Source organism: Neltuma alba, unplaced genomic scaffold (genome assembly GCF_004799145.2).
Source record: "Neltuma alba isolate B1F8T4 unplaced genomic scaffold, ASM479914v2 tig00012864_pilon, whole genome shotgun sequence".
NCBI classification, from domain to species: Eukaryota; Viridiplantae; Streptophyta; class Magnoliopsida; order Fabales; family Fabaceae; genus Neltuma; species Neltuma alba.
In genome coordinates this window covers 143,465-168,564 of record NW_021637245.1, presented here as the reverse complement: position 1 = coordinate 168,564, position 25,100 = coordinate 143,465, and the positions used below count along the sequence as shown (strand labels likewise).

Genomic DNA, 25,100 nt, shown 5'->3' with positions numbered 1-25,100 from the left:
CAACTGGGGTTGTCGATCAACTACAAGTAGAAGGAAGAATGTCGGTTTCATTAGCATTGCCGATCCAGCATTAATTTGCTTATTAATGTGGATGGTGATGGCGCTGCGTAATTAATTGGTTTAGCTGGAGTAGCCTGGGTCCTGATCCAAAAAGCTGGAACATAAAAAAACATTTAGTTTAGTAGTTGTTACAAGACGAGTTATTTCTTTTTCTTTTTCTTACGCAAATCCAAACAGAGTGATGCATATGTACGGGAACATTCCCAGGAATCTTCCTCCACGCCGGGCTTACACATGGAAGAGAGGGAAATGGCCACCTACCGCACGCTTAACGCTCCATCATCCTCTTCACCCCCCAAACCCTACCCTATTTCTTTTCTTTTCATAAAAAAGGTAGATATATATATTTATATAACTTTGCCATGAGCAGTGAGTCGGGAATCCTCATAACCTCCATTAATAATATATGTGATATGCGCACTGCGCTGTTTATGTACCATCAGGCCAGGTTTATATTTATTTGAACCCCACTGGATAAATATCAGTGTGTGTGTGTGTGTGTTACTCCGATTTCAAGTAACTAAAACGAGTTCATTCTTGCCCACGTACAGTCAGCAAATCTCAGAATTCCCTTCTGTAGTCTGTTTGTATTGGGTTCAATAGCTGAAATAATATAGCTACTAAAAGGGTGAGAGACTCCCCCCCCCCTTTCTCTATATATGTATGGTGAATGCTCGGCCTAATTTACTTTTTTAAGTGAAAAGCACACAGGTATATGATGAACGTACGTGGAAACTGATTATGTCTTGATCGCTGGGAACCAAAAACTGCAAGTTACACACACACACACACACACAGAGGTATGTTATTTGTATACTTTAGGTACTCTTAATTAACATATTTCAAGAAGCTCGCGGAGATCACGAGTTAAACCAGCACATGCGGTATCTGAAACTAAGATATAGAAAAATGGAATATATGCGAAGAAGCTTTAAGCTTTCCGGTAAACAACACATGAATGGATTACATAATAAAATTCGAAGATAAATACATGAATCAGATCGAGAGCTCTTGAGAAGAAAAAAGCTGCGCCTACATTGGTTGTGCCTCCATTTGGAAATTAAATACTATAACGGAGAGGAGGAGAGGAAACACAAAGCAGATACTAGCTGCTTCATCGAACAGACCCTGAGGCATTCATTCTTCAATGGCGACCGAACACTTTATGAAGAAGACGTCTCGAATCATGAATTAGTGTACGTCCCCAGACACAAAAGCAGAAGAAGATGCATGAGATCAAAAGAGAAGCGAGAATGGGCATAATTAGAATAAGCTAGGATTGAGAAGAAGCAGTGGGGGAAGAAGATGTCCAAAGAGAGGCGGAAAGCAAACGCCTACATCTCCAACTCAACACCAACTTATTGCAGCCCAACACCTCTGCCTTATAGCCATCGTTGAACAGTCCCAATAGCAGATTCGCCTGGCATTGGTTTGCGAAGCTCATGGCCACTCCCTTGTACCCCATCTCCCCCAAGCTCTCTCCCCACGATCCTCTCTCCTCTTCACACCCGTTTCTGTATATCCTCGCCACCCTCCCCGCTATTCGGGGACCCAAATACACCCGCTCCACCAACGTCCTCGCCCCGCTTTGCATGGGTATCCCCGCCTCCAGCGAGTCGTAAAGGGCCGAGTAATGGTGCAAACAGTCCATGAAACGACTCACAAACCCCCCGTCTCCGCTCACCCCGGTCTCCTCCTCAACCAGTGTCACTAGCCTCGGATTCAACGTCTTCGCTCCGTTCATGAACGATGCCACCGATTCGGATGCCCGGTGAGTGAGGTGGGGAAGATGCAGCATGCAGTTGAACACCAGGGTCTCTCCTCGAACCAGCTTCAGACCCGAAGGTCGGAATGTTTCGTCTGAGTCCAACCTGCATTGATGAAACGAGAACGGTTGACCCACGGAAGACGCGAACGCCGTCAAACGACGCCCCGTCTGTTGCACGGTGGCGATGGATCTTCTTCCGCCTCCGCTCCTGGACAATGCGGTGATCCTGAGGTGTGGTCCGGGCAGGCCGTCTGTTTTGGCTGCGAGGGCCTGAATTAAGGAGGCCCACTGGATGCCTTCCATGATGTCATAATCGATGATGTGGACTCGCCTCTCGTTGGCCACGGCCTCCAGGATGGCCTGATTTGCGGTGAAGTGGCCGAACTTGACGTAAGGGGACATGTCCTGAAGGAGCTGGAAGGCGGCCAGCATATCCATCGGAGGGTGGTCCTCACGGTGGGGTCCATTGCCGATGAAATGCCTGTGGTGATGGCTGTTATCCTGTGAGTCCCCCGCGCTTTCTAGCAAACCCTGCAAGGCTTCCGTAAAATACGCCGCCAACCTCTCCATGTTGGAGCCGTCGGTGGGGGAAACCAACTCCTTGAGCCGAATCAATATCACTCGAGCCAGATCATGGCTCTTATTGGCGCCGGCGAGGGCTTCGGCGGCCGCCATCAGAAGGTGCACCAGCCTGAGACCCTTGAAATCCTCGACACCGTCGCTTAACTCTTCGTCCACCAGGGTTACTTCAGTCGAGGAAGAGTTGGCCGAGTTGCAGCCTTCTTCCGTTCCGTGTTGGGGGCTGAGGATGCCGGCAGAGTCATCTATCATGGACTCTATGAGGCCGTGGAAATCGTCTTCGGCGCCGGCGAAGGCTTCCCAGTTGACAAGGGGGGACCAGTGGTTCCAATGGCAACCGGCGGCATAATCATCATCCTTGGTTGGTGTGGTGGTGCTGCTGTAGCCGGAGAATTGAAGTTCATGGACGGAGTCCATGCCCATGTCCACGGGCATGATGTAGAAAGCAGAGCTTGAGCCGTCCAAGCTCGTCATGAGGGGGGCGTTACTGATGGGAGATCGTATATATGAATAAAGTCGGCCAAGTTGAGGCAGTAAGAGTTGGGCCCCGGGGAGGGGGGGGACCTGAGAAGGGGAAAATAGTTAGAGGAAGGGAGAGGGGAGAAGCAAAAGGTGAAGTGTATGTGATGAAAGAGGGCACTGGGGTGGGGAAGCTGATCCAGCGTTGAATGCCGTTTTATTTTCGGAAAGACGTGGGCTCCACCTTAAAGGCATGTATATGCGATTCACCAACTCTGAATGATTACCAATCTCTGAATCGCCCGTACTGTAGTTCACCAACTCCAAACGCTATCCATTCCTTGAAGCCACGAGTTCGGCTCGCCCTTGCCATTGAACACAACACCTAGAGGTGGCAATACGGGCCAACCCGCGAGTTGCGGGTTAGCCCGTGGTGGGTTCAACCTATATGGGTCGAGTTGAAAAGTGTCGTTTGAAAGCGGGTTGGCTTTTAGCCAACCTTAACCCACCAAGGTGAGTTGAGGAGTTGGCCCGCCAACAATTATTTACTTTTTTTAAAAAAATTTTTAATCTTTTAATATTATTTTTTATTCAATATTTAAAAAAATATAATGATATTTTTACATTTTCTTGAAATATTTAATTGAAAATACCAAATAAATTATATAGGTATTTTTTTAATTTTTTAGATATAATATCATATATAATAATACAATTATAAAAATTTTAAAAATTTTAAAAATAAAAAAAATATATGCGGGTTAGCCCGCGGGTTGGCGGGCTAACCCACGACGGGTTGTAGGCCTGGCGGTACGGGTTGGAAAGATTCGTTTACTGGCGGGTTGGCCTTAAGCCAACCCTAACCCGTTATTTTTTACGGGTTGAACCCGCATATTACCAGCTCTGTCAACACCCCAAAAAAAAAAAAAAACACGCGCGCGCATCCCTTAATGTTGTAACCCCATCTATGTATACAACTTTTACCTCGTATTTTTCCTGCATCTACTTTGGTCGCTAATTAGAATTCATATTTTATATACTCCTCCGGTCCTTAATATAAGACCCAATTATTGAGTTGGTTTTGGTCCTAAATATAAGACCCATTTCTCATATTTATCAATTTTTTCTAAATTATCCCTATAGATATTCCCTCAACTATAATCAAATAGAAGAAGGAGAGAGGTATTAAGAAAGATGATCATGATGTTTTAGGAAAAACATGTTACATTTCTTATAATTAACTAACTTACCTAACTTCCTTAATCTAATCAAATTAGTTAAATAGGTCTTATATTAAGGACCGGAGGAGTATTTTCGATGATGTCATGATTTCATTATCCAAGAACATAACAATATTCTCGTAATAACAGCGCCTTCACTATCAAGTACCAATCTCGTTCGTCGTTACTTCTTCATTATACACAAACACAAATGTAGGCAAGGGCCTTGGCTTTTATTATATACTCTACTCATTGTCATTCCTCCATTCTCTGGCAAACAAAAAAAAAATGCCATTATATTCCTCCATCCGCTTTAGTTTGATCACTTCATGCTGGAGTACAAGTATTACTCCTCCAGTCCTTAATATAAGATCTATTTAATTAATTTGATTAGATTAAGGAAGTTGACTAAGTTAGTTAATTATAAGAAAAGTGACACATTTTTCCTAAAACACCATGATCATTTTTTTTAATACATCATCTCCCTCTTTTACTTGATTATGATTGAGGGTGTATTCATAGGGATAATTTAGAGAAAATTGACAAATATGAGAAATAGGTCTTATATTTAGGACCAAAACTAACTCAAGAATTGAGTCCTACATCAAGGACCGGAAGAGTAGTAAGAAGATAGTTATACCATTAAACGTAGGGAGGGAAAATCATGAATAGCTTTTCAAACATGCTATTGATTAATAAAGTCAATGCTATATCAATTATAATAAATTAATTACTTATAAAATGTAACTGTACAGAAGTGTACAAATTAGGGAAATAAATGCCAAATACTCCATAGATCATCAACGTATACTTATATATACGACGACCAATTAATCCAATCTGAAAGAAGTAATATGCAAGAGCTCTTCTGACTTTGAGATTAAAAACACAGAAGCAGTTATTTAAATAAATTCCCATCCCAGTTACTAGGGGGATGAAAGCAGGAAACAAGAAGAGAGAAATTATAATTAATACGGGCATCCATAAATTCATGGGTTGACCATCTTAAGCGGGCCAATAATGGGTATCCTTTCGTGAACTGTGAGTCAAGGTTTAATTATAATTTTATTCCATGAAAAGGGCGAGGGAGAACAAGCCAACCGTGAAATTAAATAAACAAAAAGGGTCCAATAATGCCGACAAAATCAGTGAGGACAAATCCAATAGTAAATTATTTGCCCCATAAATAATGAAGCACACTTGTTTAATACACAAGTGCTTATGACCGCACAATAATCTCATATAGGTATCATCAAAATGAAAGCTCAGCTTTCGATAATATTCATATATAAAATTTCAAAATAATATAATTAGTAATTACGTAAGAATCAGTACCCCCGACAACGAATTACACATTATGTATAAAATTTAAGAAGAATATAGTTAGCCTTGACGTATATTGCAAAGTTTCACACAAGGGCTTTATCTTAATTGGGCTTTATCTTAATTAGGCTTACTTGTCATACTTTCAAAAAACTTAATTTTAAGTTTGCTACTTATTTTTGCTGGTTTATTTCATTTTTATTTTCCCAAAAAATTCAAAATATTTGTTAAATAGAAGCTATATAATTTTTTAATGTCGAAGACATCAATATATTTTTTTTCTAGCCTCCGATTGTTTATCATTTTAAATTTTCTTGACTAGAGAGGTAGTTTGGACATTTTTTCTATTTATATTTGATTGGTCTTCTCTGCCTGTCCTGTCCTCAGCGATCCTATTTCTATTTTTAACTGGACACTTCTTCGTGTATTGTATAAAATCTATGATAAATTCTATTATCCAAAATAAAATAATGCAACTTGTTGTCTTCAATTGACAGGGCCTCGACACTCATCAGAATTGATGGTTGCATCTCTATTTGGGTGAACAGTGTTCCGTCTTTCTTTCTTTCTTTTTTCCGTCTATTTTGTGCTGCATATAAATTAAAATTATAAATCCATGACCTTCGGCTTATCTAGCTGGTGTTTTCAACATTCCGAGCATTTCACTTGGGCCGATCAAAATTAGGATTTTTTTAGGAGGGAAAAAATTGGTTTACCTCTTAGGGGATGCCACGCCATATATATATTCTATTAAATTTAAGTAACCTCGTTTATGGTTCCCAAAACAAGCCACGCGAAGATGCGTTTAATTGCAAGTTTAATACATAGAATAATTAATGAAAAGACGTGAGGGATCAAGTTTTCAATTTATATAATGATGATATTTGCCGCATGAATATTAAGGAATATAATTTGTAATAAGAATCATATAATTATCACCTCCCATCTAAATGTCGTGAAGGGACGCGCGTGTCCACGTAAATAGCAGCAACAAGTAATGACGATTAGCAAATTAGCCACCAAAATGAATCAAATCAAGAGCCATTGCATTATTAATTTAATTTAATTTGCATCGAAAAGTTGAAATCTGAAATGCAATGGCCGGCCGGCATGTTCCTCTAAGCCAGGCAACCTCCCTCTACTAACCCCATTCGGACGGCAAACTCGGTCCGTTCACTTCCTTTTCATAAAGGTTATCCTGTCTATCGGATATATATATATAAATTAAGCGTGATGTCATTTAATTTAGGTTATCGTTAGTTTATTGACATTTGAGAGAATGAATGGTTTTCACGATCCTTCCGACGACTTTGATACATACTGCATTACTGTTTACTGATCTCGGATATATAATATCTATCCGACCTTTGATGCCAACGTACTGGTAGCCACCCTTGGAGAGGGCGACAAACTACTAGTCAGGTAAATAGAAGGTTAATTAATACGTATAACGAGTTAAATTCTTGGAGTCGCTAGCTAATTAACTAGCTAAAGAATCTGCAGAACAGAGAACGCTGATCCATAAAATATTGTACTCCCTAGCTGGCTAGTTGCAGTAAACACGATAACGCATTTAATTCATTAATGTTGATAACAGTCTTATTCTCGTCCCTAGACCTAAAGGGTCGGAGTTCAATGCGGAAGATCAGTAAATATATATCGGTGCAAATGGATTCGATAGAGTTCATTCATGACCATATATATTATTAGAACATGTACGCTTTCAAAGACCCCCCCCCTCTGTGTGTGTGTGTGTGTGTGTGTGGAGAGGGTTGATTGACACACATAATAATAAGCTCTAAAAGTTGCAACACGCACGCGCATAAATCATGAAATTTTCTTTCTCCATGTTCATATAGAATATGGCAACATACATGTCACATCAGAATAAGGCATTTCTGTGTTAATACATATTATTTTCCCTTCATGATTTCATCTCGGCTAGCTATAGCTGCGTGGCCAGTAATTGTTTATTTTTGAGGAACAGTGAACGTCCAAGATCAACCCACCAAATTCGGGTTTGAATATTGTTTAGAATATGAGTTAATAATAGCATGTTGATGAACACGTCACTGTCAAAGACAAACGTTGGTAATGTAAACAGAGGGACTACATATAAGACATGTCCTCTCGTAAAATATATAAATATGATGCATGCAGCCAAGAATAGATTCCATCCCCTCACTGCTGTCTTCGATTAAAGTAGTAACCTGCGATTTGCAGTGCTGAACTCTTTGCAGGATGGCATATATGTTTCACAGGCTACTTAATTACTGCCTACGAGGTGGCAGGACTTGACTCCCAACATTATATATATACAGACACACACACACACACCCGTTAATCTTAATCTATATATATAAACCGATCAGCCTTTATTTGCATTAACCTAATTAATTTTGATTCAAGTCCAAATTCGAGTGCTCATGACTCAGCCACATGCATGCATGGTGTTTCGGCTGCCACCAAATGATAATTAGTGAATTAATTATTAAGTGACGTAGGCCCCATTGCTTAATCATGCCTCAATCACAACTTGACACCTGGTTAGTTTAGATGCCCGTATTATCATTTCTTTACTGCGGAGGGAAACAACTTCATATGTAATTATACCATTCAACAAGTTTCCTATATCCTATAAGGCATTGTGTTGCTGAGATGAGAGAATTACAATCAGGTCTCAAGTAAGAAATTTAATTATCTTGAAGTTTATTAAGAAGTAAAAAGCAAGCAATGATAAGTTTAAAAGCAGGTAATAATAACAAGTTCACGCCGGTCACTTATTATTGGAATTTTTTAGTCATTAAGTTTTTTTTCCTGGCACCTCTTGGTGGTTCTCCCTGTTAAAATTGTTTCCATATAATCCTCTTTTGGTATGTGTCACTGTCACCATTATTCATGCTCTTACACAAGCATCACATTTATAATTTTATGAGGGGAAATTCATATGTAAGTGCCTCCTCAAGTTAATGCTGTAAACATAAACAGCAATATTGTCGGAGTACTAATGACGAGGGCACTGTTAACGAAACAACCGACATCTCTCAATGCCTCGGGGATCCTGCAGTCTTTGATTTTCTTTGATGTATTTGCTTCCCGTTTATTCAGATTCTCATCATTCGAATTAACTTAATCCTAAAATGATTATTTATAATTTTAGAAGCAAAATTCCTTTTGCCTGCTTCTCTCCCGATCTCTCTCATGTTTTTTCTTTTTAATCTGGGATGCCAAACCATGGGAACCACGCCAATATTCTTTTTTCTCTCGGTGTTCAGCACCGACATAAAATTAAAATTTCATCTTTAATGTGATGGCGAAGATAATTAACTGTTTTTAAAAAAATCATAAATTTCTTCCTGAAAATAATTTGTTCATGCTTCATGAAAAATAATCAAACTCTTCCTATCCTAAATATAAAACCCACTTTAATAACAAATCTTAACAAACTTTAAAATGAAATTGAAGCGTTACCTTCTTTGAAAAGCAGCCTCAAAATCCCAGTACCAATCTCCGTACCAACATCTTTTGGCAAAAAAAAAATCTCCGTACCAACATGCCCTTTAATTAATCCTATGATCATGGTCTTCGTGCAGGTCCTGAACGTTCTCTAGTCCTTGCCCCAGTGATCAGGCCCATGGGAATGTCGCATTGGGCTTCAGGTTCACATATTTATAATTCCAAGATAACATAATTTAACTTTATGAGTTCTGGTCTAGGCTCTTATAATATCCGGAATTAAGATTTCACTTCCCACTAAAAAAAAACTCATATTTAATATCTGATAATGTCTGTAATAAGAGGTATTGTGAGAAAAAACATAGTTTAATTCAGCCTAAAAAGCGTAATTTATTATAGGTTTGTTATTTTCTGATGATGTGATATTATAATTACATAATCTTTTCGTTACAATCCAAGATTGAAGATTCATAATGAATAATATGAGGTCATACACAAATAAAATTAAACATATTTGTAAACAATGCAAGTTATTATAAATTTCACATATTTACGTGGTTCATAAGCATAGCACGGATTGCATTGGTATGAGGCAGAACAATAATTTTATGTTTGGGTAAAAACTGGGACAGTCCGCCCAAAAAAAATTCTCATTCATCATATGTGCAGTTGCTTGGGCGGGAAAAACCGCTGTATCCATATAAACGACATTAACAGGCAATATTATTAAAGCTCTGATATAAATCTACATGACGACATCCCGAAAATTCAGTGTAAAGATAATGATTTTTGTTGATCATGAGATAAATTTTGAATTCGTGTTTTAAGGTAGCACTTAGCACGTTATTTTGTTGACGTGAAAGTTAGCACTAGTACGTTATTACTGGTTACTCCCTTTACATCTACTACTCCTCTAGTCTTATTTAGTTCTATTTATAAGTTATTTTTAATATGTTTTTTACAGATAAAAAAAAACTTTATTAAGGATGCTTCCCTGATGAGAACAGTTTTTTTCAAAAGATAAATACAATGAGAGTAGGTAATTATTTCTTGTATTAAAAAAATTATTTAATTTTGAGAGAATTATAATGAAATTTTAAAAAAATAATTATTAAAAAGTCACAATAGCTTATAATTATTTTTATTTTTTAGATCTCATTGTAATTATTCTTTTATTTTTGTACAGAAAAAAAATAAGAAAAGAATCCTAATTTTGAAGAAATTTACTTCGTCTTCTTTCTTTCTTTTTTTTTTTTTCCAAACAGAGAGGATTGTCGATTACCCGCTGCTTCCCTGCTTCCCGCTAGCCCTAGCTTTCAGCAATCTTGGCTCCACCTGCAAAGTGAGTCATCGCAAAGGGGAGAGGAAGAAACATGGCCGGCCAAGATAATGTCAAGCATCTCGAAGACTGCTCCGTTGCCAAGTAACTTCATCCTTTCTTCTTTTTTGTTATTTTGATTTTTTTCAAACTACCTATTCAATCATCTCTGCTCCCTGGTTCCGAAATTTCTAACTTGATATACTCGTCTTAATCGATTACCTTTGTAGAGGTGATGGTTCACAGAATTAGATTTAACCGGCTGAGAATGGCCAGTTCCTTACGGGGGTAAAGGGATAACAACTTGCTGTAGCACCAGGGACGGGGAAAATACTGGGCTCAGATATGAGAATAGGTCCTCATTTCGCGTCTTAAAATGGGTAGATTATTCGATGAACACGTCAAACTGGTCTAATGACAGGCTATGATGTGAATCTAGTTTTATTAATGGTATATGCTGGTAGATGATCCATTCCCTTGAAGTCCTCAATCGTGGTTGTTAATGAGCAGCTGTTTTCTTTGTTCTTTGGATGATTGAAAATGTCATATATTGCTTGTTTGAAGTGTGGTTTGTGTTTTTGGAATCTTAAGCCGACAAGATGCATCTATTACTGGTTCACTACCTTTTCATTAATCAGTTACTAGATACTGCATAAGATTAGCCATGGCTCATTACTGAGCTTCGATTATATAATAATTTTATTTCACTCAGACGAGGGATCCTTCATTTCGTGAAATCCCTACATATTTTGAAATTTCACTTTATAAAATGCCGGCCATATAATATAATAGCTTCAAGCACAAAACACAATGCTTGTAGTCAGCAGTAATCCTCTACTGCGGAATGGCATGTCCTAAGTACTACGACCATCCTCAAACTGTTGGATGGACTATTTAGGTGCTCATGTGAGCATTGAAGAAGGATTCGAGACATTCTTCAACAGCACTTTCATCTTCTTATTTTCTTAACTCTCACCTTCTTTCCGTGCTCTTTGTCTTAAGATTATGTAGTTTTTCCATGAGTATTTACAAAATGTGGTGAACTGGTGATGAATTAGAGTGAGGTTGGTGCCTCTTTGAATAACTGTCATCACTCAGTATATATATATGTTCATCTATAAACACCTCTTGCGAAAGTTGTAATTGGACAAAAGAGATTGAAAGAGAGCCTATAAATAACCGGGAGTTAAAGGAACCAGCAAGTTACAAAATCCAAAACCATGACAGAACTTTGGAATCAACCACGGGGGTGATGTGTCTGTTCAAAATTCTTCTGCCGCTGGGCTATTCTGATACTTGCATTCTTTGCATTGCAGTGCACTAGGCACTTGGGTGTTCTCAGTAGCAGGAGCATTGCTGGCAATACCAGTGGGAATAAAGCGCAAGTCTCTGGCACCGCTTGTATTCTTTGGAACGACTGGCACTATGCTGGATATCATTATGGGAGTTAGTCAATGCGAAAGGGAACATGCAGAGCGCCAAATGAAGCTACTTGAAGAAGCTCAAGCCGCTGCAAATGACACGCCAACTGAATCCCATTCGTGATACCCCCTGTATTTACTATTGTCACCTTATGCTGGCAGATGGCTGTAACAAACAAACAAGTACATTTTTTGTGCTGGTGAATAAGAAAGAAAGGATTTCTTTGTTAGTTGATTCATGTCCCCATCCGCTTATAAGTCGCTGGACATCTCTATATTTTTCTTTCTGACAGGTAGGGATTTTTTAACGGCAAACATGAAGGAGAGGCCGACCTCACTAAAAATCTCAATAATCACGAACAAGAGAGGCCATTGATCTGTAATCCTCTCGTATGCCCATATTTATATTAGTTTAGTATAAAGGCGTCTTCATATTTAACCTTTACAAGGTTATATTCTTAAGCTGATAAAGCCGTATATGGAGACGGAGATTTTAATTGATATACAAATTTTTGCCTCGCGGGCCATTTTAAGCGAACTTTTCAAGAAATTGCAAATTGAATAGAAGTAGGAATTTGAATCAGCAAAAGTTGATAGATGGTATCACATACTTCTGTAGCAGGGCAACAATGCAGAAACCATTTCGAACTTCCCATTTTCTGTAGCTAAAGTGGAATCAACGGTAATCTCAAATTTCAGGGGACTGTTCTTTCCTTGTTGCAGCAGTAGCTTCAGAAAAATTAACCAGATCTGATAAGAGTTGAAGCCTGCAGCATGACGTTGCTTTCCCTCCAATTGCAAACTATTATCGGCACTTGAGGGACAGGAACTGAACAGTCCTTTCGCAGAACCATTCAGGCTATTTTTGAATCTGGAAGTAGAATCTTCAGCCTTATCTTCACGGCTTAGTTCAGGACTTTTATTTAGCTTTTGCTGTCTGTAACTTGAATATACTTTTTCAGCCTTGTTGTTCCCAAACAAGATTTCCGCAGCTCTGTTCTTGACGAGAATCGGCATGTAGTCTGATTCATCCCACAAATATAGCTGCCGAAAAGCGCACCTATTGGTACTAGATAAGCTTATATGACTAACGAGGAAAATAACGAAAAAAATTTACAACCAGATATATAACATTGACTGGTTTCGTGACTACGAAACATAAAAGATAAGCAAATAAGAATATAGTTGAGTATCCGAATTTTTAAGAGCTTGCAAGACGGAGAAAATTGGTTTGGCTAACAGATTACTTTATTTGATTTGTTTTGAAAATAATAGAGTACAGGCATGTGAAACCCTCAATGACAAGAAGAAGCTTCTTTATTAGCAACAAATCCTAAGTGCTATCTCAGTGGTGACAATTATACCAAGAAGGAATATGAATAAATTGTTACCATGAAAGGCCTATATATCAAACATACTGTATGAAGGCCACTTGAGCTTTTCGAACAAATCAGTGGAATAACATTCTGATCATATCTGAAAAAAGTAAAGGATCATCATAATCATGTTGGTAGCCACCGCAACAGGACTAAAGGTTTTATGTTCTGAATTCATACTTTGTCCCCATGGGTGAACCACAAAGCTGACAGCCAGTGCATATGAGATCTTCCACTAAGTTATTATCCCCAGTTTTATAAACTCTCCTGCTAAGGAAAATCTTCTCTTTCTCAGTATCACCAAGATCCATTGTGCTCGCTTGTAGAAAAATTTCACCAATAAATGCACTGACTATAGCTTTGCAAGACGATGTCAGTTGAGATAGTTCTGAAAGTGAAAAACAGTCTGTAGGAATTCGCTCTTCTACCACTTTCCAGTTTTTGGGCAGATGCCCTGTTTGCTGAGCAGATCATAATTACTATTATTCAGAACATAAAAAATCAAGGCAGCATGAAATGAAGCACATTGACAAAAGTAGCGTTAGTAAATGAATATTGCCTATACAGGACTCCCTAACAAGTAACCAGGATAATCAGCATAAGAAGAGTTAAGTAAACAGGAAAAAGTAAAACTAAAAAGTAATCAGGACAATACTTGATAAGAGTTTGTGCTGCATATGTTAGGTCTAGACTGCTGCACCCACTTTATGACCTTCCTAAGTTTGTCCTTGCTGTTTATCCCAACGCGACAGCCTGCCACCAATTCTTCTATATCTGCGCTGGAAAACATTATATTGCATTCCTCTTGTTTTTTTCTCCATTAAGAAAATTCTAAATAAATAAAAATGTATTGCAAACTCAAACTTATTACTCATCTGATCCTAAATATAAGATTCATTTTTTAGTGTAAATTACACTACAAAATAGGTTTTATATTTAAGACGAAGGAGCAAAATCCTATTGAACAGGGCAAATCAAGTTACATAACTTGGGTCTATTAAGCATGAAATTAAGTCATACACAAGCACTTGCATACCCGCAGCAAAACCTAATGACTAGCACAAATGGATAAAACGCAGCAATACATTAAGTAATTAACTTTCTATCAGTCATTCATCTAGGTCATTCCAAGCTGACAAGAAGCCGACAAGAGAACAAGAACATACCCTTTGAAATAAGTAACTCGTAAGGGTGGATCAAACAAAGTAGTGACGACCACTGAACGGTTCTGGCCTCAACAATATCTCCAAATTTTACTATCTTCACATCTACCATATGCCAAAAATAAAATTATGATTGATTACAAAAATCGACTATCTATATCTATATAATAGTTTTTTTTTATAAAGATTTTCAGTTAAGGACCAAATATGGCTTAAAAAAAGAAAGTAATAGAACGGAATAGAATAAGCAGAGAGATTCCCATGAAGAGCACAAGCTTCGTATTACTTGTATCTGAATACATCACTGAAATGAAATTTTTGTCTGGATTTAGATGGTCAGAAGGTTTCTTCGGCAACCAAGACGGATGGAAACAAAGATGTATTTAAAATTTTATAAATCAACACAGCGGAATTAAGTTATGTGGCACTGCAAAGTGATTGAACATGATAACGAGATTGTATTTTTGAGATGAGCATCGATAGCCATCATTAATAGCACACTTTGGTTTCAAGTGAGACTGTAAAATAAATTAACGCAATGGGACCCCTGAATTCGAAACATAGATGGTCAGATGGATAATAAATCTTACTTTGTAATAGTATAACATCTCCCACTGATATCATGGATTCCATACTCTTCTGCCAAACAGACACTACAAAATACGGCCTCGTATCATCCCCGACTTGAATGTCTGTCCTGATTCGGTATCGTCCTTTGGAAGACTTACACTGCAAATGAGAATGAACCGTAAGCCATATCCCAATCGTGGACATTGCACAACTAGGGAAGACATGATATAGAGAAGTTGAAAACCTGAAGCGGAGTGGAGTGATGAACGAAGAGGAGAAGCTGAACGAAATCGCCGATGTGAGAAGATGCCCTCGAGAGATCTATAAGGGGACCGTACCATCCCAACGCTGAAGCCATCTTCAGCTTGAGCCCCACGCCCCTTATGAAATGGAAATTGCTTTGAACTCCTGGCGGTGGCGAGAATACTTTTTGGCGCCAAAACACTCAGCCGGTTTAATCATGGGCCGCATTTGGCCGCGATGGTCATATATCGGCTGCGGAACTCCTTTTCGGCTCAGGGAGGCTTCAGTCAAATACCCGCCGGTTAACTAATTATTAAGTTGGTTTTAATTTTAAATATAAGATCTATTTTTTATATTTATTAATTTTTTTTAAAATTATTTCTATGAATACTCCTTTAACCATAATCAAGTAGAAGAGGGAGAAGGGTATTAAGAAAGATGATCATGGTGTTTTAAGAAAAATATATCACATTTCTTATAATTAACTAACTTACCTAACTTTTTTAATCTAATCAAATTAATTAAATGAGTCTTATATTAAAGACTGAATGAGTAATTACTTAATAAAACTACTTCGTTCGAGGGAGCTAGTCTGGGCCTCCCATTTTTCTTCTTTTTATGCTAGTGTGTCATTCACTTGTTCTTCTTTTTATGCTAGTGTGTCATTCACTTATTCTTCTTTTAAACTAATTTGAATAATCTGATACTAGTGCTCGTATTCAGTTCTTGGATGTGAAATAAGGGGGGTTGAAGTTTTTTCCCGCAGAATAGTATCTAATATTTTAAAATATTTGTCAGGAATACTCAGTATTCCAAAATAATTTTTAGTAGATTCAACGTTTGTCTAAAATATTTTTTCAATAATGCACAGTATTCTCATTCCATTTCATTCGCGTTAAATGTTCCTATTTTACAACGGCGGGAGCGGGAAGAAAGAGCATGAACAAGCGTATATTTGGGCCAAAATAATCCTCTCGGGTTTAAGATTGGGCCGACATGAGGCCCAATACTGGCCGAAATTATTCATGAATAGGCCCACTAATATGATTGACTCGCATTTGAAACTGTCAATAATAACCTAAATTTTAGCGAGGGGAGTTGGGTCTACCTCACAATATGGAGAACTAAGGTTCTAATCCTTTTTGGGAGAGGTGTCCACATTTAATACCCAACAGTACCTTGAATAAGATTGTCTTTAATAGAAGAATACCTATACTTCAGCAAAAATAATAACCTAAATTTTTTTATACCAAAAAAAAAAAGAAAACTAAAATTTGTCTTTTAAGTGGTCAATAACAAATGAGTTTGGTGAGGGTAGCTTGTACTCAGGTGAGGGTGAGGGCGTGTTTGAGGTAAAAACAAACAAATTAACTGACAATAATAACTTTTTTTAAAAATGATTTTATCAATATTTAATTTTTTTAATTAAAATATAAATATCTTCTTATTAGAGGCACTCATCCTTTTCCAATTAATGTAACCATTTTTTTTTTTGTAACAGGGAGGCCCAAGGCCCAAAAGGTATCCACTTTTGTTTTGTTTATTCACTGCACATGGGTCAGGGTCAAATTAGTTACCCGGTCGTCTCTCTACTTGTGAGGATTTAAAAAACTCTCATCATCCTCTCGTTTCCACTCATCCCATTGACGTCACTGACATTTAAGAGTCAACCTTTGCATGCGCTGCACTACAAATGTAGTAGTATTTTGACTTCAAAAATAATAATAAAAAGATTAATATAATTTTCGGTTTCTCAAATTTACCTCATTTTGATTTTGGTCTCTCAAATTTTATACCATAGATTTTGATTCTTTTAGAGACAAAATGGTCCAAATTTTTATATAGCGACTATGTTTTAAATAAAAAAAAAATTGGTGAACCAAAACCTATATTTTGAAACTTGAGGAACCAAAACCAAGATGAAAATAAAATTGAATGATCAAAGTTTGTATTAACCCAAATAAAAACAACCTCAAGATCAAATGAACTATGAGTATTTATGTTGACACTGAGTCAAAACTGCCCAGTGTCCGCCATATAATAAATAAACAACTAATTCATTGATATTAAAAAAAACCAGTTATGAATATTAAAAAAAATATTAGTTAAATTGGCTGTTTATAAGAAATGTATATTGATTTTAATGAAAATTATGCTAACATGTGCGATCAATATTTAACAGGAATGTTTTAGCAAAATAATTATAAATTTAATAGACAAATTATGGTGAGGCCTTGTATCTATGATTTAAGAAATTTTTTTGTCTGACTATTTAAACTTGGTATTTTAGACAATAATAGTTAAGAATACAATAAGTTATGTAAGCAGTACCATTTCTGCTCCTTAATATAAAAAATAATTTAATTTTTAATTTGATCGTGAAATAAAATTTTAATTTATTTTTTATATTATTTAATTTTTAAAGTAATTCCCCTAAACATGTTAAAATTTTTATTAAATTGTATTTTTAATTAATAAACATTACTAGTAAGGTTATTTTAGAAAATACAATATTTATTTAATTACAAAGAACTAGTTTAACTAATTTTTTTAATTGTCCTAAATTAGCCCACTAGGTCTTATATTAAGCACCAGCAGTACTATCTCCTGTCTTTAATATAAAAGCTTGTTTGACGTTTATTTTGACCCTAAATATAAGACCCTAATCTACTTGATTTCTCATATTTATCTTTTTTTAAGACTGTTATGTAATAATAATAATTCTAATCAATATACTTAATTAGTAAGGATATTTTGAAAAAAATAATATTTATTTATTACAAATAACTAACTTAAGTAATTTTTTGACTTACTCAAATTACTAAACAAACTCTCATATTATGTATCAGAAATAACATTACACAATAAATTAATAGTCTAATAAATTGGGGGTGAAAGTTCCTCTGTGGGATGATAACAGTGGATATAAAAATCAGTTTTCAGTTTTCTCATTGACTATAAAATAGTATTCGTCAGTCAATTAATTTTAGCCTGGCAGCCCAGTTCGACCTTTTTTCTTTTTTGCCCATGAGCAGCCCAGTTCGACTTGGGGCATTAAATATTACAACTTTCCTCGTCATGACTTTACGCTGCCCATTAACTATTATTTTGACGTCAGCCTCATCTGGATTTCAGTCCTTAATTTGTATTTTATTATATGATTTGTTTGACATACATGTTAAAATAATGAAAATGAATGTTTAGAATTCAGAAATAGTAGCATAAGATCAATGCCTCACAAACTATTTAAAGCTAAATGACGTGTGAAGGTGAGGAATCTAATCCTATATTCTGACTCGATCTTGAATGGTTGCATTTATGAATATTCAATTTTTATAAAATAGCATAAATTGAATAACTAGTCCTCTTCTGTTCTCCATGGTCATGTCCAGCTGGGGAATATGGGTCGAAACCTTTTTTGTGTTTTTTTAACGCTAGTCCTCTTCATATACGAGTAAATGAATAGTTGAAGTTACTTGCACCAAAAAATAGAGCTGGGAATGCGGGCTGGCGGTGCGGATACGGGCCAGCCCGCAGCGGTGCGGGCCAAAAGCGGTGCGGGCTGAAGTAGCCCGCACTTTGGCGGGCTGGCATTTTGCCAGCCCGAGCCCGCCAAGGCGGGCTGGCGGGCTAGCCCGCCGGCCCGCCTAACTTTTAAAAAAAAAAAAAAATTATTTGTATAAGTTTGAGCTTAGTTTGTAATGTTAAATTGGACTTGGAGTTTTAAACTTGAGTAATAAGTTATAATAAAATAATGTGAGGATTAATTTATAATTTGAGAAGATATTTTAAAAAAACTAACACATATTTTTTTCTAAATAATTAATTTGACTATTTTTTCTATCCAAATTAATTAAGTAGATCTTTTATGTATGTATTACATATGCAATTACATGGATGAGAAGATGTAAATATAAAATTTGGGAGTTAAAATCCTCCAATTATATTGTATAACATATTAGAAATTATATAAAAATTAAAATTTAAAAAAAAAAAAAAAAAGCGGGCTAGCCCGCGGCGGAGCGGGTTGAAAGCGGTGCGGGCTGGAGTAGCCCGCACCTTGGCGGGCTGGCATTTTGCCAACCCGAGCCCGCCATTTTTGGCGGGCTGGCGGGCTGGGCCCGCGGGCCCAGCCCGTATTACCAGCTCTACCAAAAAACAATTAGGATGCAATAAATGAATTGGGCCTGTAGGTTGGGCCCATTATGTAGCCAGCCTACGTGGATGGGGGTGGTCACATCTCCCAACTCTACAGAAGAGATTCCGAATTGCGTCGTGCAAGAATAAAATGGTCCCAACTCCCATGGTTTCATTTTCGTGGAACTATATTCAATTTCATTGAGGCTGGGCAGATTAATGTTATATACTCCTCCGGTCCTTATTATAAGACCCAATTTGACTTTTTATTTGGTCCTAATTATAAGACCCAATCCATTTTGTCTCTTATATTTATGCATTTTTTTTCCAAGATAATCCTTCTAATAATGATAGTTTTAGCCAATATACTTAATTAGTAAGGATATTTTAGGAATGACAACACTTATTTATTATAAATAACCAATTTAACTTACTTCCTTAATCTCTTCAAATAAGTCAATGGGTCTTATAATTAGGACCGGAGGAGTATTTAGGAACGAGCTGTAAATCATGCTAGATATTCAAACTGAATTGTGTCGATCTGAATATTAAAATCGCATTTGTTACTATCAATTCATATTTAATAGCACATTCAAATATACGTCCGCTTAATACATCAAAGTATCAAACATTGGCTGCTTGACCCCCGGGGGGGGGAATTCAATTACTCACCCACGAGGCTATGGCTTATTAGTCAGTGCGGTGGATTTATCCAACAATTTTTAGACTCCCCGAAATTATTACTATCTCCAGTTTTTAATATAAAATCTTATTTAATTTTTATTTTGGTTCTAATTATAAGATCTCAATCCATTTTGTCTCTTATATTTATGTATTTTTTTAAAGTAGTCATTCTAATAATAGTAGTTATAGCCTAATATACTTGATTAGCAGGGATATTTTAGGAAAGACAACATCTATTTATTACAAATAACTAATTTAACTTATTTCTTAATCTCCTCAAATTAGTCAACTAGCTTTTATAATTAGGACCGGAGGTATTAATAGCTTCTATTGAACATCTTTGATCCTGAATATAAGACATATTTTATAATATAATTTACATTACAAAATGGGTTTTATAATTAGGATTGGAAAAATATTAATTTTTGTGGGTGAAGGATTTATTTTAAAAAATAAATTAGCATACTTTATTATTTTTTTGAAAGACTGACGACTAATCTTAAGCCATCCAGCCCACACACACACACACACATTTATTCTTGCGAAGGCAGATTGTAAACATATATATTTTTGAATTATTCTATTATTATTATTCAGAGTCATTTATATGAGCTTACTCATTTAACAACTACTAAGGATACTCTTCCCATTAGTGAGAACCTGTTTAATTAGCATCTTCTTTATGTGTGTGCGCATGCGCCCCGCTGAAAAGCAACACAAATATGGTGTTTTAACGCTAATTAGATTTTATTTTATTTTTTATTGAATTAGAATCTTCATGAATAGTCATAATCAGATGAAGTCACGTACGAATTGTAAGGCCTGATGTATATGAAAATTATCCCGCTCAAAGCATGAAAATAATGGGCACACTGCAAGCTGTAATATTTATTTATTTTTAATTATTGTGATTATATTCAAACAAGGTTGACATGAATGAATCTGAGAAAACTTGGTTTGTAGATTAATTTCAAATTAATAAGTTTGACTCCAAATATTAAAAAAAGTCAATAATTTATATTAAAAAACCATTTAAAAGCCAAAAGATTGGAATTTTCCCCCACTTTTAACAGGAAGTCTTAAATTCTAATTAAGAAGTTTTATTATTTGACTCTTATAGATGGGAAGCATGATCTGGTCCTCAATATAAGAGATAGTTGACTAATTTGAGCATGTTAATAAAACTAGTTAAGCTAGTTGTTTATAATAAATAAGTATTATTTTTTATTAAAATATCCTTACTAATCAAGTATATTAATTGGAACTATCATTATTACAATAATTATTTTAAAAAAATATATATAAAAGATAAAATAAATTCAGGTCTTACATTTAAGATAAATAAAAATTAAATAAACTCTTTTCCTAAAGTCCGAGAAAGTAGTTTATCTGGAAGCTTTCCTAGAGCCTATTTCCCCACGCCGCTATGCCACTTATCCAGATTTTTGACAATCACAGTTGCAGTGAATGCCGCCTCTAAATTTAGGACGATGATAGGCTGTATAACCTTTTGAGGAGGGAATTTTCAATTTTCATTTCAAACATAAATAAATATATATTACTTGCCTTCCTGTAAAAGTTATTACTTCCGGTCTAATTATAACTCCTCGGTTATAGTTTATAAATAATATATCGTAAATATTTATATTAGCAGCCAAAAAACAGATCAACTGTGGAATTATTCTCTGCACGTAATCTGACCCGGTCAAGATATATATTATATTTTATATTAGCCCATTTTTGCAAAATACATTATTAAATATGCATATGTGTATAATTCAAGAAACTATTGTCATTAATACTTGTAACCCATTGAAAATAAACATAACAGATTAGCATAGCATATATACAAACTATAAAAAAAAATTAACTACACAAATATTTTCCTAAAATTAGAGAGTGGATCAAAATTGGAAAAACACAGCTTTTTAAAAACAAATCATTTTTAGAAATAATTACCAAGGTTAAATTATTTAAAAAATTGCAATTCGTGGCCTAAAAACAAACAAATACAAATAAACATTCTTGGAAACTGAGAAATGTATCTAAAGAAAACCAAAGATGCGAATAAATAAGTAGTGAATACGTAACAAATATAGGAGGCGAGGAAGCTGGTGAAGGGCACGTGGGGGGAGCAATAGGGGTCGTTCTTGCGGCATGAAGCCAACTCAATTTGTCTATAAATTCCGACGGACGCCACGCCTCGCTCTCACACACACACAATTCGTCCCTGCATTCCAAAGCCCACCTACCTGCCTTGTTCCTCCTGAATATCCATGGAGGTAGTAAGAGTGCAGAACGTGGCCTCTTTGTCTCAAGAAAATATCCCGTCCGAGTTCACCTGGTCGGAGACGGAGCAACCCGGCCTCACCACCCTTCACGGGGTTCACCTGCAGGTTCCGACCATCGATTTCAGCAACCCCAATGAGGAAGAGCTGGTGTCTCAGATTGTGGATGCCAGTAGCCGTTGGGGTATGTACCAGATCGTGAACCATGGGATTCCTCAGGAGGTTATAGCCAATCTGCAGGCGGTGGGCAAGGCTTTCTTCGAGCTTCCTCAACAAGAGAAAGAACTCATTTCTAAGGTTCCTGGCTCCGTCGAAGGTTACGGCACTTCGCTTCAGAAGGAGATTGACGACAAGAAAGGTTGGGTTGATCATCTGTTTCACAAAGTCTGGCCTCCTTCCGCCATTAACTATCGCTTCTGGCCCAAGAATCCTCCTTCATACAGGTTTGTCTTCTTCCATTTTCTTCACATTCTATTCGTAACCTACAAATTAATATCAATCACGCCAGTTTTATTTTCTTCGACATCGTACGTCCACACTTCAAGTTCATAATAACACATTACACATTTTCCCCTTTAATTACATTTCAGATATATATGTAGATGGAAATATTCTCGATCCTAGGTTAATTGAAGGGATTTAATAAATTGATTAAAGAGGCAGCCGGCTTGACGGCTTCAATCTTTTTGCACGCCTGACTTGCAATATCTAATTTGATTCCTGATCAATTAATTGAAGAGATCCAAACATTGGTGAAGGACCATGTCATCAAATGAGGAGAAAGTATTAATACTAGTTTATAGTGCCGCCCATTTCCCACCACTACATAATAGAGTTTATTTTATATATATAAATATATATACTACTATTTAAAAGTTATTGAGGATTTATAAGTTATCTTGAAAGAGACCCACTCCGGGTCATACCTTGCGGCAAAGTCACGTGGACGCTGGAGGTTCATGGGATTGTTGATGAAAACCGGTAGAGGGATCAACTAGAAGCAACTATGCCTCTCTCATAAATAACATCATCCTTTTCGGAAAAGTTCTCTCTAGCTCAGAATCAACGGGATTGACGAGGACGAATTAAATTATAACCTAACGCTACGTATCGACGTTTTAAGCTGCAAAAATAGAGGCCTGCTTGGTGGTGGGCTCTTCTTGTACGTAGAAGTCATACTGTTATAAGATATATACAAGTCATTAATTAATTCAAGGATGGGATTAAATTATTAGAAAAACAAGATATGATAAATATACAGCACTGGTCGTACAGAATGGTTAGTGAGGAGTGGGAAAAATGAAATGGGCAGGGAGGCGAACGAGGAATACGTGAAGAAGCTGCATGGGGTGGTGGAGAAGCTGTTCAAGAGTCTGACAAAAGGGTTAGGGCTGCAAGGGAACGAGATGTGGGAAGCGGCCGGCGGCGACAAATTGGAATACCTTCTGAAAATCAATTACTATCCTCCGTGCCCCCGCCCTGAGCTGGCGCTTGGGGTCCCACCTCACACCGACATGTCCACCTTCACCATCCTTGTCCCCAACGAAGTCCAAGGCCTTCAAGCCTTCAGGGACGACCACTGGTACGATGTTCAATACATCCCTAACGCCCTCGTCATCCACATCGGCGACCAACTTGAGGTACCAGCGTCCACACTTTTCTCTTGCTTCTGTGAATTGCAACCAATAACACACGCACGCACACACACGAGATATGCTGATATTAATTATTATTACCGTTGTTGTTGGAATATAATGGCAGATTCTGAGCAATGGCAAGTACAAGGCGGTGTATCATAGGACAACTGTGTGTGACAAGACCAGAATGTCGTGGCCTGTGTTCTTGGAGCCTCCCTCAGATCATGTCGTAGGGCCTCTCCCTATGCTTATTAACGATCAAAACCCACCCAAATTCAAGTCCAAGACTTACGGCGACTATGCATACTGCAAGCTCAACAAGATTCCTCAGTGATTCTTCATGTGCCTTGCTCCTCTTCCCTTATAGTTTGTGTTGATCACTTAGGTGCAGGGTTATTGTTATACAAAACCGTGCATGTATCCCCACAGAATAACGATGGGCGTCCCGTAATCCTTTGTTTTGTAATACTATTGCACAATAAATGCAATTCATAGCTTAGCTACTAGCTTCTGTATTGACTCCGTCAATTTAATATCCAATGAAAACAGTGTTTTCATATTATATCTTATGCTTGCCTGGATTGATGATGAAAGCTGAGTAATTTAGAGAGGAAAATTTTAGATTTAAGTATACGTGTAGTGTACGTGACCGCAAAAGGGACGGATAAGAATAAGTATTTAATTTGTCATTTCTCCACAAACATATATACATATATAATATGGCCATCATGACTTGTTCGCAAACCGTTAATGTCGAAAGTCCACTGAATGTTGGTAACGTAATGCATATACACGCAGATTTTCCATGGCCCTATATGATTATTTATGCAGCCTGGTCAATAATATTTTTGCGTGACAAGTACGTACCCCTCTTGATTATACTATATGAAGTCCCAAAACAAAAACAAACAGATAATTATCATTCAAATTAAACCAAATTTTAATGATATCGATTGATAATATTTATACTTTTAAAATTATCAAACATGAACCATTAAAGTGCCGGCCGAATAGAAAAAAGAACCAACAAACTGGTAGAGAGAAGTTATTAATTTGCCCAAAAAGGTGAGGTGGCATTGTGGCAAGTATAGGAAGCTAAAACCCATAGTGGAGATATATTCTCCCGCATATCGTTGGGGATTATAAGCTGATCACAATAATTTAATCTAATGATTAAGAAATTTAAATTTGTTTTCTTTATGCTTTCACGATCAAATATCCATCCATTCAGTGATATTGTTGGGGTTTTATTTATGGGCGAGCCTGCACATTAAAACCAAGATGGCCACAGATTCTCTGCGATATTGCTGGGGATTTTAAAGCTGATCACAATAATTCAATTGTACAATTAAAAGTTTGAATAACACACACACACACACACTATATTTTTATTGTCAA

General features: G+C 36.7%; 4 protein-coding genes across 4 annotated transcripts; 2 read left to right on the top strand and 2 right to left on the bottom strand.

The window, feature by feature from the left end:
- Nucleotides 1-1,116: 1,116 nt before the first annotated feature.
- LOC114731915 (nodulation-signaling pathway 2 protein-like) lies at nt 1,117-2,842 on the bottom strand. The gene has a single exon (XM_028919173.1). The coding sequence runs from the start codon at nt 2,840-2,842 to the stop codon at nt 1,334-1,336; it is 1,509 nt and encodes a 502-aa protein (XP_028775006.1). The 3' UTR covers nt 1,117-1,333.
- A 7,320-nt stretch (nt 2,843-10,162) lies between these two features.
- On the top strand, nt 10,163-11,839 carry LOC114731919 (uncharacterized). The gene is made up of 2 exons (XM_028919176.1): nt 10,163-10,288; nt 11,500-11,839. The coding sequence occupies exons 1-2, from the start codon at nt 10,239-10,241 to the stop codon at nt 11,726-11,728; spliced, it is 279 nt and encodes a 92-aa protein (XP_028775009.1). The 5' UTR covers nt 10,163-10,238; the 3' UTR covers nt 11,729-11,839.
- A 368-nt stretch (nt 11,840-12,207) lies between these two features.
- LOC114731933 (uncharacterized) lies at nt 12,208-15,091 on the bottom strand. Its single transcript, XM_028919191.1, has 7 exons — nt 14,958-15,091; nt 14,734-14,872; nt 14,147-14,248; nt 13,636-13,754; nt 13,161-13,441; nt 12,996-13,080; nt 12,208-12,648 (listed from the first exon to the last, which is right to left on the bottom strand). Exons 1-7 carry the CDS (start codon nt 15,069-15,071, stop codon nt 12,208-12,210), a joined length of 1,281 nt encoding a protein of 426 aa, XP_028775024.1. The 5' UTR covers nt 15,072-15,091.
- A 6,918-nt stretch (nt 15,092-22,009) lies between these two features.
- Nucleotides 22,010-24,267, top strand: LOC114731918 (flavonol synthase/flavanone 3-hydroxylase). Its single transcript, XM_028919175.1, has 3 exons — nt 22,010-22,508; nt 23,378-23,705; nt 23,827-24,267. The coding sequence occupies exons 1-3, from the start codon at nt 22,054-22,056 to the stop codon at nt 24,034-24,036; spliced, it is 993 nt and encodes a 330-aa protein (XP_028775008.1). The 5' UTR covers nt 22,010-22,053; the 3' UTR covers nt 24,037-24,267.
- Nucleotides 24,268-25,100: the final 833 nt, after the last annotated feature.

What these genes read in the sequence shown, in the direction of transcription:
- LOC114731915 (XM_028919173.1), bottom strand. Translation starts at nt 2,842, where the DNA reads ATGCCCGTGGACATGGGCATGGACTCCGTCCATGAACTTCAATTCTCC.
- LOC114731919 (XM_028919176.1), top strand. Translation starts at nt 10,239, where the DNA reads ATGGCCGGCCAAGATAATGTCAAGCATCTCGAAGACTGCTCCGTTGCC. An exon ending in GAAGACTGCTCCGTTGCCAA is followed by an intron (nt 10,289 to 11,499) that starts GTAACTTCATCC and finishes TTTGCATTGCAG; the next exon opens with TGCACTAGGCACTTGGGTGT.
- LOC114731933 (XM_028919191.1), bottom strand. Translation starts at nt 15,071, where the DNA reads ATGGCTTCAGCGTTGGGATGGTACGGTCCCCTTATAGATCTCTCGAGG. An exon ending in ATCACTCCACTCCGCTTCAG is followed by an intron (nt 14,873 to 14,957) that starts GTTTTCAACTTC and finishes TCTCATTTGCAG; the next exon opens with TGTAAGTCTTCCAAAGGACG. An exon ending in GGTTCACCCATGGGGACAAA is followed by an intron (nt 13,081 to 13,160) that starts GTATGAATTCAG and finishes TACTTTTTTCAG; the next exon opens with ATATGATCAGAATGTTATTC.
- LOC114731918 (XM_028919175.1), top strand. Translation starts at nt 22,054, where the DNA reads ATGGAGGTAGTAAGAGTGCAGAACGTGGCCTCTTTGTCTCAAGAAAAT. An exon ending in AAGAATCCTCCTTCATACAG is followed by an intron (nt 22,509 to 23,377) that starts GTTTGTCTTCTT and finishes TGAAATGGGCAG; the next exon opens with GGAGGCGAACGAGGAATACG. An exon ending in ACATCGGCGACCAACTTGAG is followed by an intron (nt 23,706 to 23,826) that starts GTACCAGCGTCC and finishes ATATAATGGCAG; the next exon opens with ATTCTGAGCAATGGCAAGTA.